The sequence below is a fragment of the Trichoderma breve genome, chromosome 2 (genome assembly GCF_028502605.1).
Source record: "Trichoderma breve strain T069 chromosome 2, whole genome shotgun sequence".
NCBI classification, from domain to species: domain Eukaryota; kingdom Fungi; phylum Ascomycota; class Sordariomycetes; order Hypocreales; family Hypocreaceae; genus Trichoderma; species Trichoderma breve.
In genome coordinates, this window is record NC_079233.1 from 6,890,522 (window position 1) to 6,909,800 (window position 19,279).

At 46.4% G+C, this 19,279-nt stretch overlaps 7 protein-coding genes across 7 annotated transcripts; 3 read left to right on the forward strand and 4 right to left on the reverse strand.

The window, feature by feature from the left end:
• Positions 1-1,486: 1,486 nt before the first annotated feature.
• T069G_04330 (peptidase family s41 domain-containing protein) lies at positions 1,487-4,022 on the reverse strand (the record flags this gene model as incomplete). Its single annotated transcript, XM_056171540.1, has 5 exons — positions 1,487-2,197; positions 2,260-3,320; positions 3,385-3,639; positions 3,699-3,830; positions 3,887-4,022. 5 exons carry the CDS (start codon positions 4,020-4,022, stop codon positions 1,487-1,489), a joined length of 2,295 nt encoding a protein of 764 aa, XP_056032432.1.
• Positions 4,023-5,759: 1,737 nt separating this feature from the next.
• T069G_04331 (SUR7/PalI family domain-containing protein) lies at positions 5,760-6,851 on the forward strand (the record flags this gene model as incomplete). The annotated part of the gene is made up of 3 exons (XM_056171541.1): positions 5,760-5,897; positions 5,974-6,435; positions 6,498-6,851. 3 exons carry the CDS (start codon positions 5,760-5,762, stop codon positions 6,849-6,851), a joined length of 954 nt encoding a protein of 317 aa, XP_056032433.1.
• A 1,425-nt stretch (positions 6,852-8,276) lies between these two features.
• T069G_04332 (alpha/beta hydrolase fold domain-containing protein) lies at positions 8,277-9,235 on the reverse strand (the record flags this gene model as incomplete). The annotated part of the gene is made up of 2 exons (XM_056171542.1): positions 8,277-8,429; positions 8,486-9,235. 2 exons carry the CDS (start codon positions 9,233-9,235, stop codon positions 8,277-8,279), a joined length of 903 nt encoding a protein of 300 aa, XP_056032434.1.
• Positions 9,236-9,987: 752 nt separating this feature from the next.
• On the reverse strand, positions 9,988-10,709 carry T069G_04333 (uncharacterized protein; the record flags this gene model as incomplete). The annotated part of the gene is made up of 3 exons (XM_056171543.1): positions 9,988-10,446; positions 10,502-10,573; positions 10,623-10,709. 3 exons carry the CDS (start codon positions 10,707-10,709, stop codon positions 9,988-9,990), a joined length of 618 nt encoding a protein of 205 aa, XP_056032435.1.
• Positions 10,710-13,187: 2,478 nt separating this feature from the next.
• T069G_04334 (uncharacterized protein) lies at positions 13,188-13,919 on the forward strand (the record flags this gene model as incomplete). Its single annotated transcript, XM_056171544.1, has 1 exon — positions 13,188-13,919. One exon carries the CDS (start codon positions 13,188-13,190, stop codon positions 13,917-13,919), a length of 732 nt encoding a protein of 243 aa, XP_056032436.1.
• A 3,683-nt stretch (positions 13,920-17,602) lies between these two features.
• T069G_04335 (uncharacterized protein) lies at positions 17,603-18,100 on the reverse strand (the record flags this gene model as incomplete). The annotated part of the gene is made up of 1 exon (XM_056171545.1): positions 17,603-18,100. One exon carries the CDS (start codon positions 18,098-18,100, stop codon positions 17,603-17,605), a length of 498 nt encoding a protein of 165 aa, XP_056032437.1.
• A 675-nt stretch (positions 18,101-18,775) lies between these two features.
• Positions 18,776-19,278, forward strand: T069G_04336 (cerato-platanin domain-containing protein; the record flags this gene model as incomplete). The annotated part of the gene is made up of 2 exons (XM_056171546.1): positions 18,776-18,842; positions 18,902-19,278. The coding sequence occupies 2 exons, from the start codon at positions 18,776-18,778 to the stop codon at positions 19,276-19,278; spliced, it is 444 nt and encodes a 147-aa protein (XP_056032438.1).
• Position 19,279: the final 1 nt, after the last annotated feature.

A 19,279-nucleotide genomic window follows, 5' to 3' on the forward strand; every position in this document is an offset into this window, starting at 1 on the left:
TAGAGCCAACAGCAAGGGAGCATTCCTCCATCCGTATTCATGCCTTTGCATTTAGCTTCCATATTAGACCATATTCCCATGTTTGGGGTGGCATCCGACGCTACACAACCACATGCCAGGCCGCACACAACACTTGGACTTACCAGGATTCGTGCACAATGGAAGCGTTCCAATAGGACGGCCACCAAGAGCTCATGGTCATGCTTCAAATAGCCTTCGATAATTCTTTTTGTCTTTGCTGCACCTCGGGGTATTGCTCCGAGCTACACATGCTTTTACTTTGATACTCACCACGAGCCACTCCAATAAACACAAAAGTGCTGTGAAACTGGTTGTTTTGGAGGCAATCATGGACGCGGATTCATGGAAAATCTGGCTCCACAGTTTTGGCTGAAAAGGCCGAGCTGGCGTCTTCTTATAGAAGCTATGGGGACTCAAAAAGCGAGCTCTCCAAAGGTATACTATCTCCATTTTCTCTGTGATCGTTGAAAAGCCCGTCTTTGGTAGCGTATGCAATGACGCTTGTGGTCGTTTCTCGGCATCTTGGCTCCCCCACGGCGGCTTCGCGGGGCCGACTGCCGTACGCAATGAGACGGGCCCTAGGGATTAATAACCACGTATTCACCCGTAGTCTAACTTGGCGCTTGGCACAATCAGCTGTTTATGAAGTTTTATTCATACATGGCCATGTTTTCCAGATGCTGAGTCCTTTTTGGCTGAATTTGTGTGGCTTGAATAGCCTTGGAAAATAAATCTTCCTTCATACAGAGTGTTTTTGTCATATCAAATCGTGACGTTAAGGAATATTCTATTCGCCCCTTGCGTTCTCCATTGTGCTCATCTGTGGCTTCGACGCCACCCGAGGCACAGTACACGGAAAGGAACTCGGCAAGAGACTTGGCGCAGCATCTCCAAGAAATTAATCGGCGCGGGATGTGGTGGGATGCTAGCTTCAGTACTACATGCGCACTACATGTCTTCTAGGGCCTTGGCAATTGAACTCCAAAAGATGGTTGCTTCTAGGTGCAATGATGGCGAGAGGCTCAGAAGTAGTCTAGATGACGGGACCGTTAGTTAACACCAGAGGCGATACAAGTTAATACAAAGAATTAATCATTCGTTTTTTAGCGCCATGACAATACCCGTGATGTAGAAACTGGAAGCGTTGAGAGCCTCAGAATAAGCTAAGGAGCTAACTGTGTAGATCTCATACCCCAGAAACACTATCTGTGTTTATTAGAGAAGACATGACTTGTGTACCTTTTACAGATTACGTCCCTCTCAATGTTGAATGTATTTATCATGAGATCATTTGCACAAGCCTACGGGAATCAATACGAGCCAAGGTGAAATATCAAGAGTACAGTTGTAAAATGAACTAAAAATTGAAATGGTATATCCGGTAACTATAAAATTTCTATATACAAGCCCAATCTATTTGGGCAAACATCCTTTTTCTAAAACAAACAACTCATTTACTGGGGCCTTAGTCCTGGGGCCTCAGTCCCTCAGCCATGGCCAGCAGCAGGCCAAGAGCCTTGTGGGCTGGAGACAGGGTCTTCTTCTTCGAAGACGACGTGTCACCGGACGCCGCGGGTTTGTCATCCGAAGAGTGTGTAGAAGTTGGCTGAGGAGCCGCCGTAGTAGTCGGGTCAGACTTTAAGGATCCAGAAGATGGGGTGGCGGCCTCGTCAGACTTGATGGGCTTCGTAGGCGCGACCGAAAAGGCACATGCGCCGTTGTGCCAGGCGGCCTTGGCGGCGTTCACCCAGAGCAGTTCAGGCTTGCCAAGCATCTCAGCGGTGTAGAACAGACGACAGTCGGCGGGCTGGTAGATGAAGTGGGTAGGGACCTGGTCGTTGAATGGAGCAAATGCGTTTCTAAAGTTGACTGATCCTGAGCTGACTCTGAAGGGAAGCTTGTCCAGGGGAGGAGGGATGGCAGCCGAGAACACGGAGTATTCCTTTTCGGTAAACAGAGGCTTCTTAGCGTTGGTGGCGTTTTGAACGAGTTCATTGGCCTCGTCGTAAAGCTGTGAGATGTTTTCAAGTTCGAGAACCTGGCTGCCCTTGACACCACCGATTCCCTGCATGGGACCGTTTTGGGCGCGACCACCAGCGGCGAAAACACGGACGCCATAGGGAATCATGTGGTTGATGAAGACGGTGCAGGTTGAGGAGCACTGGCCGTCAGTGAGCTAGCGGTAGCTGTTAGTAAAAGGACGAGGATGGACTATCAGGGCGAGAAATGGCTGCTTACAATGACAATGTTCTCGGGCTTGAAAGGAGGCTCCGTTCCATTGAGGCCTCCTCCAAGGCCAAAGATGTTGATGGGGGCGGAGTTGGGGTCAGTTTCGTCAAAGTCGTTGGCGGCGACAATGGCCGTTGAGGGGACACCGAATGTCTCAAAGGGGCCCAGGAAATCTGCCGTGGTCTTAAACGTAGTCTTTTGGTCTGGCTGGACCAATTCGGGGACGAAGAAGTCGAACTGAGTCAGCAGCAAGTTGTCGGAGGGATTCTTGACGCGGCTGACGGTTTCGACAATAAACTGGGTAGCAGGAACAGAGCGGAATCGGGTTGCCGAGAAGATGGTCATGTTGGGGAAGAAGATGCTGACCAAGCCGAAGCCCGAGTCGACAACACCACCGCCGTTGTTGGTGACGTCGATGATGATCCTGGACTTGCCGGCAGCGACAGCCCTTTTAACAAAATCCTGAGCCTCGAGAGCAAAGTTCTTAATCTGGTCATCTGGGAGGCCACCGCCTGCGGTCAAAAAGGTAGGAACAGTCAAGACAGCAACGTCTTTAAGTTCTGCATCATTAGGAAAGTATCCAACCAACAGGTTGAAGGGATCCTTAACAACGGGCTTGGGGTATGTCTCAGGTGCGGGTTTCTCCTGTGCTGCCTCATCCGCTCGCTTAATGTTCTTGACAATCTCTTCGACAGACCTCTTCTTCGAGGGCTTAGCAGACTTGGGGTCGCAGATGGCATCCCACAGCGCCTCGCCAGTTTGGAAAGTGAAGCTACCGAGTGCTGACAGCGCGCCTGTGCTGAGAGGGTAAGAAGCCTTGGTTCCATTGGCATGTGTCACGTTGAACTCATGGACGCCTGGGAATGATTGGAAGAAGGAAAAGCCGCCATCGTTCTCTGAGCCATCGCGGCCAATGGGCACGTTGGCCAGCATGGAATTGTATCGAGCATCGGCGTCCTGGAGACCGACATTCTCGGAAAGTTCCTCGATATACACCTCGGCACCAACTCCGTTGATGAGTATCACAGGGGATACGTCTGTGTTTCCAGCTGCTAGGAGTTCGCCGTCCCCTGTTTGCCATGCTCAGTTAGACACCTATACTCGGTCATGGAGGGAGAAAGAATAGAGACATACCCAGTGTGTAAAGTTTGGGAATAGCGACACCATCAGTGGAGAGTGAAACTAAAGAAAGAGAGCTAACCCAGGCAATGGCGCCGAATGAACACGGCGTGAGAGCGAGATGGCCATCATTCGCAAAGCCAATGAGATGGGTCAAGTCGAGGTCAAAGTCGTATTGGGACTTGTACAGGCCCGCGGCTGCCCTATCACGAATGTTTGCCATGCCACCAAAGAGGTCGATGGTGGAGGAGACAGAGCCTTTGGGCGGATCTAGATATGCCCAGTTAGACTGTGCCACAGGGGGGAAGAGGACGAAAGACGAGATATACCTCTCAGAATCTCGCTCGTGGATTGCCATTGAAGATATTTGGTGTAGTCGTCGACGAAGCTCACTGCGAGGTCGGACTTGAAAGGTAGTGATTCCAAGCAAGCAAGTCCAAGCTCACTCGAAAATAGGTTCACTGCGTTGTATTAGGCGAGGTGATGCAGAGACAATGCCAACAAATTCAAGACTGACCATTTTTTTTAACCAAGGCGGCAATCTGTGCACAAGGCTCGGCAGCGGGAGTTTTTGCTGATGATGTTGATGCTTCTGCGGCGAGTGCCGTTGTCGCGAGAGCCGCGACGGCGGAGAGGCGTGATAACCAAGCCATCACTTCTATCAAGACAAAAGGAATAAAGACAAAACGCTGCACACAAATAATAAAACAATGCTGGATGGAGAGAGGAGAGAGAGAGAAAGGATCAGAGAGCCACGACACTACTCTTAAGTGTTTGTGGTAATACTCTTACTCTCTTTTGACTTGGCTGTTTATGGAGTAGAGCTCTGCTTGCCCCCGTGAATATTTATCTGAACTTGCCGCACACAGCCCACCAACTCGGAGCCTCACTATCAAGCTAGGATAGGTCGACTCCATCAAGGCCATTTTCTTTTTTTAGGGCGCAGCGCTTTCCCCAAAGAGATCTAAGAATCGAGGCATAATGGAGTTCACACAGCCCACCCCTGTCTGGGCTGACGGCGACCCGCAAACACAGCCTAACCTCACAAAGCTGCGGTGAAGTTGGGTGCTTACACAGATGTGTATTCAAAACACGGTAGGAATGCTAGTTTAGGTCCTGAACTTGATGTAATTTCACATGATTAGTTGTTGCTTTGTGTGTCGTTCTATTTCCAACCATCCCGAGCTAAGGAGTACACGATGCTGATTTGGCACATGAGGCCATTGGATTGAGCTATGCACTCAGGACCTCACTACCAATCATCGGACAAACTGTAATAGAGAGTCAACTAGAAATAGATACAAGATATCAAGAAATAGACAAAAAATATAACAGTAGTACAGCTAGAGTACAGCTAGAGCCGAGTTCTAAACGCCTATGCGGGCGTTTGACGTGATCAGTGATCACAGACATCTACTAGCACGGGCAAGTTCGGCAGGCATATGATGTGATGAACAGGCATCTACAAGCACGGACAAACTCGGCAATGTGCCGTTGGGCTGATATGGATCCTCCTGCATCCTACTCTACACCTTTCGCACCATAATAACTGCCGTAGTATCATGAGCACCAACAGATTTACGGAGCTCCAAAAGAACCGCCCGAAACTGGCGGGGAGGAAGACACTAGAGAAATAGTGTGCTGGCTTCTTCACGCTGTACCGCTGTACTAATGGGTCCGGCTCAACAAGTCTGGTCCGATTCTGGGATCAAACTCCGACGAAGAGTCCGGTGTTAAAGCTATTCCCAGGACTATTCGCTGAAGATGAGCTCCGCGAAATTGTTGCCGGCATGGTTCACTAAACAATATATGCTGATCCCTGACGATCTTGTCAACTGTAAGCCAGAGCTGGGCTCATCTGCAACGCCGGCACACCTCTGGCACCTCTCCAGGAACAGAAAACGAGCGTTTCCGCCCTATCGCAGCTGTCAGCTTCCTAACCACAATCATACTAAGCTCTTCGACCGTGTCATACTAAGCTCTTCCCAACCATGCAACCCTGTCAACTCGCTTCAGGGTCTTGCTCCACACTCTGTCAGATAGCTAATGCCAGCGTGGCTGAGCCCATGATGACCGGCCCGCTTCTAGGCTGATTCTAAATTTATACTTAGTTTGCTAAGTAGGAGTTTGCTGTGCATTGGCGCTCGAACAGTTGGCCTTGGCTCATTTATTATAGCAAACGGCCTTTTCTGTTGAAGAGTTCCATGTTATTTGCGGGCTTACAGAACTAGTACTTACTCTGTGCACGCCCTGCTTGTATGTTTGGAGCCGCTTCCCGCCAGAGCGTGGCATAAGTATATTGGCAAAACTCGAGCCGTCTGCGTCGACTTTCCTTCCTTTCCTTTCCTTGTCAAATCTTTAGCCATTGCCGTATCGTCTTCTATTCAAAAATGGGTAAGGGAGGTCGCATCGCGTGCATCGCGGTGCCATATCTATGGACGATAGGTGCTTTAGTTGCCATCATTTTCGTGGGCATCGGTTCCACGGACTCTGATTCAGCTACACTAAACAAGCTGTATTTTATGAGGGTGAGCTTTCTTGGCTTGCGTCGCAGATTTTGAATGGCGTCTATCTGCGTAGAATCCTCTGACCAAATTCCTATAGGCCGATCTCTCCAATGTCACGGCCGTTGAAGCGACAAGATTCGGCGACCAGCTGCTGAACCTCACCTCAACCGCTATGCGAAATGCTAATGCCACCGAGGAGCTTGCCGCGGCTATGGAGGAGGCGGAGAAGGACGGCGAACTACGCGATTTCTACAACATTGGTCTCTTCGGTTATTGCTCCGGAGAAAAGGAGCACAACGAATTTAAGGTCGACTTCTGCAGCAAGCCCAAGGGAAGCTTCTGGTTCAACCCGCTCGAGGTCTGGCACTTGAACATCAGCGGCGTGCCTGACTTGCTCCCAAAACACCTCCAGTCTGAGCTCAAGACTTACCAAAAGGTGTCTCACTGGATGTTTGTGTCATATGTCCTTGCCTTTGCAACTACATGTCTTCAGCTGCTTGTTGGCTTTTCGGCCATTTTCAGCCGCATTGGAAGTCTGGCTACAACCGTCGTGGCTGTGGTAAGTCTGAATCTGTCGCAATTGAGCATCTGCCGTACCATTTGACTAACAAATTCCTATAGGTTGCAACCATCTTCATGTTCGCCGCAAGCATTACTTCAACCGCTCTGTTTGTAGTCCTGACCGGTGTCTTCAACTCCTCCCTCAAAGAATACGGCGTCAAGGCCAATTTGGGCGGCAATCTCTTTGCCGCATCATGGCTCGCCGCTGCGTTATCCCTGGCAAGCTCAGTCCTGTGGCTCTTCAGCTCTTGCTGCTGCTCGGGCCGCTCTTCAGCTCCTCGCTCTGCTCCGCAGCACAACTACGAAAAGGTTGATATGGGAGCTGGCTCTGCTTCTCACACGGGCCATACCACAGCTCCAGCGCCCACCTTCGATAACACAAATACGGCATACGAGCCATACCGCCACAAATAAACACGCAATGGGATACCAACTTTCTATGTTATGAGAACGGGGAAAAGAGAGAATTTGCGTGGTGTATATAGTATCTTTAGCTGAGGAGGGGCTGGCTTTTCTTTTCTTTCCTTTACCTTGATGTATAGAGCGTGATTTTTGTCAATGGACGGGGACAAATTATAGGCGCCAGTGCTGGAACTCTTATATCAGAGCTGTTATGCTCAAGCAAAATGAATAAATTCAAGACATTCGTCTCACTTGGTTTACTCAGCATGCTTTGATGTCTCAATTCACACAAGCGTACGGGTGTTCTCATAATATTTCGGCAAGGTGTAGGGTTTGATGTGTTTGGGAATAATGTAGAACCCATTGGTGTAAGTCAAAGCCCGATCCCTAGAAGCCGTCACTTTCATCGGCTTCCGATACATGTATCAAATAACCTATCACATTGGAACATAATGTGACAGCTTTGACCACTGTCTACTGCCATTCACAATTCGCCGAATATGCAGCCAGGTGGATTTGGAGCTGGAATATGGAGCAATAATACCCTGCTGCCGCATTAGGTAGGCTGAATCACTTGCTGCAAGCAGGGAAGCTGAGCCTACAAACTCTGTAGCTAACGATATTGGTAAATAAATTCCGTACGCGTGACATGATCCTAGTTCAAGGGCGCAACCGGCCAGAATATGACAAGTGCGCAACGAGAAGTCATATACGCCTTTGCTGTAACAGCCTCGGACAAGTGGAAAATCTCAAGAAGGTTAATAATGCTGGCCTAATAAACAAAAGAGAACGCTTCACGATGGCGCCAATACTGCCACTATTGGCTTCAGCCCTACGACGAGGGTATGGACGAACTGCATAGCCCCATTTTACCGCGTAGGGAGGCTGTGATGCCAACGACCCTTGCTCATCACATTCGGTAAGGTGTCCATGAACAATTGTGGCGGTGTCTCACAGCTGAGGCTTCCTCATGAACTACACTCAAAAAAACGAATTGAACAAATGGGAAACTCAGTGTGAACAATAGTGTTTATAAAAGACTCGCTGTAAAAAGATTTCAAGGGAGTAGAGGCAGGCTGGGTGGAGTTCTGCTTCTTCCTATGCATCATTTTTGGTTCTGCCATATGCTCAAGGTAATCGTTTATACAACAACAAAAGCCATTGTCTACAAAAATACAGGGAACTCTTGTAATTCATCGAAATAAATGTGCGGTACTATAAACTTGTATGCATCATGATGATATATATTCTGTCTAGCAAGTATTTCTAGCCTTGTATTTGAGATCGAATATCGGTTCAGGGTAAGTTGAGTAAGGGTGGCTTCATTCTTGGGAAATTAAGAGTGTCAAGTCAAAATGCGACTGTTGCATTGGTTTCTTGAAGAAAATCCACGAATAACGCTCTCAATCGCCAAAAGCGGCTCATCGAATCAACCACCTAAGACTCCAAAAAGTTCAGCACATCCCTGCCGAATTGGGTCGGGAAATGGAAGAGGAAGCCGTGGCCACTTCGCGGGTAAACAATGAGCGTTCCGTTGAGCACTTTTTGCTGAATCACCCAACTGTTGACAGTGGGGAGCATATAATCATCCTACAGTAAGAAGATATTAGCATAAGGACTTTGTACAAATGGTAAAAGGCACTCACATGACCGTTTGCTACTAGAACGGGCATCTTCAAATCGGCAAGTCTGTCATAGGATCCGTTGAGTCCTTGAGAAGTCTCGGGAGTAAAGAACTCGGTAATACCGTTGCGCATTGTGTTCATCCCGTCGCCTCCATCAGTCAAACCGTCGCTGAGAAATTTGACGTGCTCTTCACTGGAGCTCTCGACGCCTCGCTCGTGGATTCTCTCCCAATATCTCTGAGCAGCATACTCTCCTTCTTTGGTCATGGGAAAGAACAAGATTCGCATTTGCGACAACTCCATATGCTTAGCTCCAGAGTATTCCATAACGCCAGCCATGTTTGGAGTAGGAACCGACTCTGGTCCAGCGCTGGGACCGGTGCCGCAAAGAACAAGCTTCCGTATGTTGATGGTAGACGGTGCGTTCAATCCGACGAGCTGGGTCACCATTCCACCAATGCTGAATCCTAGAACATCGACTTCAGTGATGCCAATGAGGCTGAGGAAACTGTGTACATCAGCAGCCATCTGGCGGATTGTTGAAGCGACCTGACCGGTGCTCCGACCAGCGCCAGGATAATCGTAGAGAATCACATTTCGGCGCGCTGCGATAGTATTGATCAACAGAGGGTCCCAATGATCCATTGTAGACCTGAAATGGCCTAAGCAGAGCAAAGGAGTTCCTGTGGCTGCTCCAATGCGGCGGTAAGCGTATTTGGCCCCGTTGGGGGCCTGTACATACTGGGTCTTGGCTGTTTGCTGGGTTGACATGTTGATGGAGAAATGATGAATAATTTGTCTTGAAGTATATATCGAATTTGATCTTGTTATCTGATGATGAACGTGTTGTTCAACGGGAGAGCATACAGCGTATTATATACAGTTCCATGTGCTGGGCAAGTGCAGGCAACATTGACAACTTTGTCTAATACCATTACAACATCCGGCAAGACCTGGACGAGTTACTCACATGTTCAAGGGAATAAAACATCGAGGCAGTTTCCTGTTTCAGGAAGCAGACATCTTGCCATCAAAAAGCAATAAAGCTCCCGAGAGATTACGGAGTAGCTTTGCCGGATTTGCATCTCGGTAAATAGAGCGGCAATAATCGAGATCTCCCTCGCAGCCATGTCGGGTTAGAATCGATGCGCTTTGCCCAACTAGGAACCTGCACGACGAGCGAGTTCCGGTGCAATTTATTTTTTATGCATCATCTGGTGCCTGTGAATTGTTTACAAATTCGCTGGATGAAACAATTGGCCGTGATTTGCTGTCGATTGGAACTGGCTGTATTACAAATTGGGTCACATTAATCTCCACAGTCGGTCAGAGTCAGACATGCGCTCTGTGTGAACATCTAATCAACTCGGTAAGTACGGCAAGAGAAGAGGATCAACAAATTCGATCATAAACATTGATTTTCGTAAACTATGTGGTGATAGAAGTTAAAATATCAACATGAATATACCAGTCTCTATATACGGAATAACGAGATGGTAGATACTAATAATTCCTTAAACTGCTTAGGCATACCAGAGCTCAGCATCATCAACGATAAGGCTGGTGGAGGTGATAACAGAAGAGCCAGTATAGGCGAAAGCATAGCCTTGAACCTGGATCCAATCGGCACTGGTTTCATTGACAAAAACCTGCCAAGGTCCAAAGTTTCCAGACGTGAGAGGAAAGTCTTGGAACAACTGGTCCTTTCCGTCGGAAGTCTTGACATGAATCTGAACAGTGACGTTCGTGATACCCGGGGCCAGCTGATCCTCGCCGTAGACAAATCCTGCATGGAAGAAGCCCGAGTAAAGTTTCTTCTCCTCTGGGGCGTGGAATCTGATTCCATCGGCGAGGTTGAGGAGAACGTTGCTGCCGGAGGATGCCCAATCAGCAAAGTAGGTGAAGGGCTGAGAGTTGGGACAAGCAGCAGTCTTGGTGGAGTTGATAACCAAGTTATATTCAGTGCCGGTAATAATGATGCCCTAAAGTTGCCATTAGCTCACTAACTGACACAGGGAAAAGGCATTAGTAACTTACGTGGTAGGGATCATCCTGAGAAAGCTGCGACCTTCCGCATGATTCCTCGTTAGAGACCGCAATATCATCAAACTAATAGAGATTAGCTATCTTGTTAATAACGTTCTACTGCTCGACTCACTGTCAAAGTAACATCAGGAGCACCGAGAGCAGAGGCCCCGAGGGCGGCGGCAGCAGCGGCCAGGAAGACGCGAGACAGAACAGCCATTGCGAATTGCGATATTGGAGAATGTGTAGAAGATCTAAGGATGCTTGTGCTCTGAAGTTCTGTGTTGAATTCTGCTTTACTTGGAGGAAACGGACGTCCCTTTTATACATCAATGAACTCTTAGATTTGTATAAGCCATAACCCAATTGACTATTGTGGAGTCCGATTTGCACAGGGGAGTGTCGATTCGAGATGCAACGAAAGTATCAGGCCACTTGACTAGTCCTCGCATGTATAAGATCATCATAGCAACATACCAAAGAGGCATGAACAACAAGGTCAGCGTAGCAATATGTTCACAATATTCGTATATGCTAAGTTGCTGATGCCATCTTTCGCGATCGAATTAGAGCCTTCCTAAGTGGGTTACGAAATGCGAAACCTTACTTGCTACCTGTCCATTGGCTTAGTAACATTTCCATTAGCCTATTAAGGGTTGAAACAAACAGTTGCAAGTGTATAAGCGAGGCCTGTAAGTTCTCCGTAGACTCTGTAAGTAACTGAAATACTCTATAGTAGTGAAATAATTGCAAATATCTTTTTAACAAAGTTTATCATTGTAAATCAGCAGTACTCCAAGCTAAAACAGTGCATCACCAAATGTATTAGCCGTAAACTTACAATTAGACACATGTTTGACTAGTTGATTGTGAGACAAAGACTATCGTTGGCCGGCAACCAAAACTATCATGGGTCGGCAACTCAATGTTACGGTGAGCATTACTTCGCAGATCCTAGGCAGACGTCTATGCACATTCTCCTTCCCTGTTAGGCAATCCAGTTGTTTCAACACGAGAAACATCACACCTGTGGTATGAACGTTCACTGAAACAACAAATAATGCATCAACAAGGGGTGCATGATGCTATTCGCAAAGCATATTAGTCTATAGAAATGATTCATTTGGGCTCACATGGCTCTCGTGTTGCCTGTGTTGCTGTGTTACCGCATTGTGTGTTGCTGCGTTATTGAGTCTTACTTTTTACAAGAAAGGAAAGGCTTACGAGAGAGAGGCGATGCCAAGAATAAGCTATTGGTTTCTTTGTTGTCCAAAGCTGCATGAAATGTATACGCGTTCATTGTATTTTTCTCATAGATTCTTCCGATTGTATTCTTCGCAAGCCCGTGGGAGAAAAGAAAGGCTCACGAATGATTATCTTGGAATACAATCAATAAATCTGCATATGATATCAAGGCCTAAAACTTTCACAATCAAACTATTATCATCTGGTCAGTGATTCTAAATTGATTATACATACAATTGAAAAACCATATGACCTTGCCGCTATGGTAAGCTGTATGATTGCTATGGTAAGCTATATGATCTTGCTGCTATGGTAAGCCTTATGACCTTGTAGCTAATTCCCATACTCTACACACTTAATGAATAACTACTGCATCTGCTAAACTCGCAACACTACCTACAATAATAGCAGAAGTGGTTAGCATTTCCTATACTAGCACATGCCGAATATAACGCTCCGGACATATTGATCGATGCATCTATAAAAAAGAACCCCCACCTCTGTTTCTTTCTATACCGCCAAACTGCTTAGAAGGAGCCTGATTTTGAGACTTAGCCTCACTTTTGGCGGCGGATGTTTTAAACCTTACTTCCAGATCAAATATATTGCCAATAGGAATGCCCTAGCATCTGAGACTGAGTTCACGCAGGGAATGTCAACCTACCAATATCTATAGCAGTTGGACGATCAACGTACCGTATACCGCTTTGTCTGTACCGGCCAGTATTCACAGGATGGCGAGTCTCTGCCACTGCACTACAATAACTTGATGGTGGACAGCGAGTCGGCCTGTATCCGTCGTATAGGGGAAGCTGACTACGGTGGTCCACTTACCAAGTACGAGTCTCCTTGTTTGTGCAACACATGTCAATTTTGGCGCCCCGGACCCGTGCTTACTCTTGATAGCGGTCTAAAAGTCCTGAGAGACCTGATATTATACACTCCACCAGTATCTACTTTGTTAGCTTGGTACTTTACAGGATGCGATTGGCAAGTTGATGACGATCAGTACCAAGCTAACAAAGTAGATGCTGGCGGAGTGTAACAGCTATTATGGATGCCTAAGCACTAGCTCTATTCTTACTAAGTAGTATTCAGGTTGGCTATGTAAATAATTGAGGCTCTGTTGCTACTACATTACGTATATTTCGTAACCGCATCATTAAAGCTAGCTTCAATTTAACCTTACTGAGGACATGGGTCGGGCTTTATTGTTAGAACATTAGAGGATGGAGGCATAATGATCGAGAACAATGTCCGGAGACATATATATATAATCCAACTATCTCTCCTGATTGCTTCTTATGGGCAGACTCTTCATCACTACAAAAAGATCTAGTAAGGCATTCGACTCTTTCTCTTCTAACCAACTACCTTCTTACATTTAACCTTAGCCTTAGAAGCGAAACATCAGCACAAATCGGTCTTACTTCTATCAACCATCTCAACCAACATGTCCATCTGCACTTCTGATCGGGGCCCCTCTAATATGGACGGGGCTTGTTATCACACCTACAGCGATGAAGCATTTGATGCATTCAAAAAATGCTGCGGCTCCGCTCCTGTAGCTCAGGTCTATGACCATAAACGACTGGTTGAAGAGGATAACACTCGGGGTGGGTGCTTCGTCTACTGCCCAACTGTTGACGATGGCCCGAGTCCCTCCAAGCTCGAAAAATGTCTTAAGGCAGAGATCGATTCTGTTCGATGCGACCCATTTGGGTTCTACTCAGCTGCGGATCAAGTCGAGCTCGCCACAAAACAGGCGAAAGACACTGGATTTTGTCAGGCTTGTCTGGCAGACATAGCAGACACCGTGGAGCCGTCGACAGCGGACAACGAAACCTTTGTTTCAGAAACTGCCACCGCAGAGCCGTCGACAACGGACGAGGAAAACCTTGTTTCAGAAACTACCACCGCAGAGCCGTCAACAACTGACAGCGAAACCTTTATTTCAGAAGCTACTAGCGGCACAACGGCCAAGAATACTAGGTCACCAAACACTGCTTCAACCACTCCCGCTCCGTCAAGAACCGGGGTTTCTGCAACTACGGCTTCAATTGCTAAAGCGACCAGTACTAATGCTGCTATTGGAGTGTATAAAGCGGATATCGTCCCATGGAAGATCGGATTTGCTATGGGAGCCATGTTATTTACAAGTGCAGTTGCTGGGATGCTGGTCTAACTTAAAGGGGCGGATAGTGAGATAACGGTTTATACCTAGCTGAAGGCAAACCCGAGTCAAGTAAGGGTGCTCTACTACTTTCATTTCAGTCAAGTGAGATTTTTTCTCAAGTATTTTTACATTCAACTTTTCAAGTTCTGCTTATCTATCATACTATTTTCTTTCTTTCTTTCTTTTTTGGATAGAGTATATTAATCATTAGAAAGCTACTGAACTTGAGATTCATCAATTCATTTAATTATTATTAATTTATTAAGTACAATATTTCATAGATGATTGGAAGAAAAAACATTTATTTAACATATATTACTTTTTACTATAACAAGTCCAGAAGAGTGGTATTTCGAAACAGCTTCATCATGTAATCCCATGAAGATCTTTGGACAAGATTCAGAGTACATTCTGATCTAGACTGCTGACATGGGAGAAATATGTGAGTACAGTGGGCACACATATCAAGAAACATTTATATGACATGCTCAATGCTCCATTCTTCTTGTCAGTGGTTGAAATTATATTGGTAAAGACAGTAGCAGGCCAATGGTTGGCCGAGCTTAAACTCTGGTCAAAGAACTCCATACAACAACTAAAGGTGTTAATTAACTCTAATAGCCTCATAAATCCTTTTGCACAAAGAGATGCTAGGCACTGCATTATCTCAGCACTTCTGGGATTCTTGAGGTAAAGTCCAATGGGCCTACCAGCATAAAAATAAGTTGGGATTAGTGGAAGCTGATGTTGAGCAAGATTTGGAAGAACACACCTGAATGTGGTGATTGTCTTCAACACTAATCGGTGACACCACTGCAGCCCCAATCGTGTATGCAGCAATCTCGGAATCTTGTCCAAAGTTCGCCTTCAACCCAGCAGCCACGATCATGGTTATGCACATTAATCTTGTCACAGCAAGATTGAGTAGCTTGACCCTTGTATGATTCTATTGGGCAGGTGTTGGCATTTGAAAAACACCATGTCGCGGTCGAAGGCGCGATCAAGGAAACAAAGTAAACAACAGGCAATAACTTCATGATGACTTGAGTTTGAGATTCAGTTGTTCTTGAGGAAGATAGTGCTTTGGAGAAGCAGCTGAGAAGATAATAAGGCACACGATTAGATACCCGAGTATTTATATATATTTTTCTTTCTGTGTAGAATGCTGCTAGAAAACTCATTTCTTAAATCTTCTGATTGGGTATTGTCTGTGAGGAATTGATCCATCTGAGCCGCAGTGTTACATAATGATATCAGCAATGATGCCGTGAATTGCTGTCGACACTGTACATGCAGTAATTTTTGAAACATACGTTACACTTGTCTCAAGATGAAGCTCGATCCTCAGCAGCATGATGATGTCAGTACAACAGGTTAAAAATTGACCTGACGTTTTATATGGCCGAAATTCATCTTAGACGACCTATAGTATAACCAAGAATCGCTCCGCGGCATAATAGCCGCTGGACAGAACTACTGAAGTCAGTTTCAACTGATGTCATTGAGTCTCCATTACCCTATTACCTCGCCTCTATTGTTACTCTATTCCTTTGGTAAATTGCAGATATGGCGGAGAGTGGATGTGGTTTCTTAGCGCAGTCATATTAGCCACCTATCAAAAAAAAAAAACATATTCAGTTTAACTGACTTCATTGGTGAAACGGTCTTTCATCGGGTTACACCACTGGGCGAAGGAATGTCGGACTGATCTTTGAGCTACTATGTAAGCTGACAGGATCAGCTACATACAGATGGTCTATGGAGTCGAAATGTCACAGTTGGGGATTTGTTTCAGCCAATTCCTTCGCCCACATCATATGGTAGAAAGAAGCGCGTAAATCTTCCAGTACGAAAAGGATGAAATCGGCCGGTCGGGAAGGATTCATCCCCGATGGACCGTTCTAAACCAGAATTTGAATCATATGACATGCATGTACCACAAAAGAAACATTTTACGTCACTGCCGGAGACATCAATTTATGGCGGTCAGTGGGAAAACTGTCTCATGAATATTGGGTTTCTACTTTGCCTACAGCTTCTCAAATTTATTCAGAAACTGAAGGGTAATAACCAGCAATATCCTGTATTCTAATGACTACATGTAGGGTAGCAGAGTTGAAGCGCACTTGGGAATGGATCAGGTGAATTTCGCTTCTATTTCTTGCGCATCTCATTTCTTTACATCAATTCACGAATGGATCATGAATGCCGTCATGTGTCTCGAGCTTACTGCCTTCCTCTGCATATCAACTAGCTTATTCGAGTCATTTGGGTTTAATTTGCAGGATTGTCATGACTCGGGTCTAATCATCAAGAAAAGTCCTCCGTGATACTGGAGCTCTCTAACTCCGTAGGACGCTCTTCTAAATAAGGCACGCGCCGAAAGATTCTGGTAGAGCATTGAGCTGGCCGTGTGCGGCGAGTTGTCCGTTGGTAACACCAATAGGATCTGGGCGTAGGATCACTTACAGGATTTCTATATTATATGCCCTACTTTCTTGCTCCAGATTGAGAAGGAGAAGGCATCAAAGAAAAGCAATATAGCGTAGCATTCTATTACCCATCTAGACGTTTTGGGTAATTTGGACGAGGAACGAGAAGCTTTTATTTGTAAAGAGAGAAACGCCAGTAGCATGTCACTACAGCTGACCCATGCTTCTGCGACGCGCGTAAAGAACCCGCGGTTGGCTAGATCCAACTTGCATAGCTCGGCGCGATCCGAAAGCTTGCGTCGTTCTATCTAAAACTTGGCTTCTGCACCTTATTTATAGAGTTAATATAGCACTAAGGACATAGTAGAAGCGCCTGATGGTAAGGAGATTCCCTGTTAGTGCATACGTCGTGATGCGTAGGAGATGACGACGACTTATATCCACTATACACGCGGCTATGCGGGTATCCCCAGAAGTGGGGGAGTTTTGCTCTTACACAGATTTCGGCTACTCGTCGAGCTGAGAGGGTTAGTTGATAGGCGGTTCCGGATACTACTGTACAGGCATGGAGAACTTTTGCACACATTGACAACGTAGTTACATAATTTTTCATGCTTTCGGCCGAGAAGTCCCCGTAGTTTCCGCCTGCGCCACGGCTGTTGAAGCACGCGATAGCCTTGCATCGTCTACCAAGTGCTAGCTGAGCTATGAGACGGGGATACTTGCTGACGAGCCTCATACAGCAACCCGGCTAATCTCGCCGGCAGCTGGACTCAAGCTCCCAATTAGATCCACCTGAAATGATGGAATTGGACCACACCTTACGTGTTCGAGTAGCTGATAGTATTGTGCTTTTCAGCCTTGCGAGAAGCCCTGCGAGTTGAACCAACCAACGGCCTCGTAATGCTGCTGAGAAGCCGAAGAGCGAGGCCTCCTTCCTTCAGCTCCGCATTAAGAGCACATGGTGCTTTAGCGATGATACGTATGTAGTAATGCTACCAATTTGCCCAATTTGTCCCAAATATGAGAATATTTTGTAACATTGATTCGTAATTTGGATGGCTTGGTGCTCGTTTGATAAGTGATGAAGAACAACTACCGGAGTACCGAGAGTCTTTGCAAGGGTCAAACTACAACGGGCAGTAAAATTTTACTTCAACCTAGTTTCTTTCTAGCAATATCTTCTAATTCGGGAACTTCTGTAGCATTAAGCATCTATAAGAGGTTTAACCCTACTTCCAACATACATCCAGCCTCCCATTAACAACCACAGCCGCAACGTTGGCAACGTTTCCCGCAACCAAAATCATCGTCATCTAAGCCGCAGTCCTCAAAAGTTTTACATTTTGCCCAATCACCGTATCCACCCTGAGAAGCAGTCCAGCACCATTTGCCGTCATCATCACAGGCCTTCCAGCAGTATCCCCTGGTACAGCCATAAGGGGCAGCGTAATAACAAGCCCGCTTTACCCCAAAATAGAGTGGGAGAGCCGACGTGACACCGCTTTGACTGACATCAGCGGGAGCTAGAGATGCCCCGTCCAATATATCAATGCCATCCTGATTGAGAGGGTGCTCTTCGCACATCCGGACGCTGTCCGGAGAGATGCCGGTAGGGAGCTGGTTGACTTCCATCTTCATGACCTTAAGGTCTCCACAGAGCTTCTGGGCTTCAATATCTCGCGGAGAAATATTCTCCGGTCTTACAACAGACGCAGCAAAGACAACGAATAGCAGTGTGGTAGTTGATGTCTTCATGATGACGGCCTCCAAGGGTTTGGTGGATATCTCCGAGCCCTACACAGGGGTAAGAATAGGCTGCTTTGGGTTGCTTCGAATATGGTCTTAAAAATCACTTAATAAGCGTATTTGGAAGAAACTTGCAAATTGTTTAAACACTAATTTGGATCTTGACAGACTGGAGGATATTCATCCCTATTTTATAGAGGACAAAAATCCTCAGTTGCCAACATTCCCATGTACTATTTTGAGCATTTGGGTTTTCATTTGTTGTTCATACCTCGTATTCTCTATTTGGCATAGACGTTTTTGGTATAGACGTTCTCGTGTCGTGATAGGCGCGTGGAGACCTGGAATGGAAGTTGCGGGAATGCCGTCACATGGGGCCATCTGCATAGACGAATTAACTGACTGATGGGATGAAGACAAACAAAACAAACCTCGAGGGCTGTGCACTGGCTAATGGATGGGTAACGCCATGTATGTGCGTGGTGGCTTCTTTCTTAGGCGTCAGAGTCGTTATTTTTGCTGACCCTGGTTGTTCCGCCAATTGCAGATATAGGGAGTCTCCCTTCCGTCCCTCCCACTCCTCCCCATCTTTCATCATCCAGTTAGCACTAGGGCATCACTTTACCAATCAATCCATTACAACACCATCTTTACCAACGCCGGAAATTGGCAAGTCTATCTAAAATGCTAGCAAACCTCCTCCTCCAAATTGCAGCCGTTGTTGCCCCTGTTACCGCCGAGATTGTCTCTGGTAAGGGCTAACAATGATTCTAAACTGAGGCTTTTTCTCCTATTGCTCACCGATGATAGCGACCTTCGATCCTCTTTACGATGACCCTTCTCGATCTCTGAACACAGTCGCCTGCTGGAGAAAGAATATCGGATTCATGCCCAACTTGGATTGGCAAATTCAACAAGATGCCGTTGGCTTCATTGGTTTGAACAGCATCGATCGATTGAACTCTGGCAAGTGTTTCACCTGCTGGACACTCGAATACAACGACAAAACTATATCACTCCTTGCCATCGATAGTGCTGAGTCTGGAGTTGTAATGTCTCTCGACGCTTTCCAATATCTCACCGATGGACGAGCCCACGAGCTGGGTCGCGTCGATGTACATGCCAAGGAAGTAGACACGTCAGAATGTGGACTACCAGCAAACATACTGCATGCATATGATTTCTAAT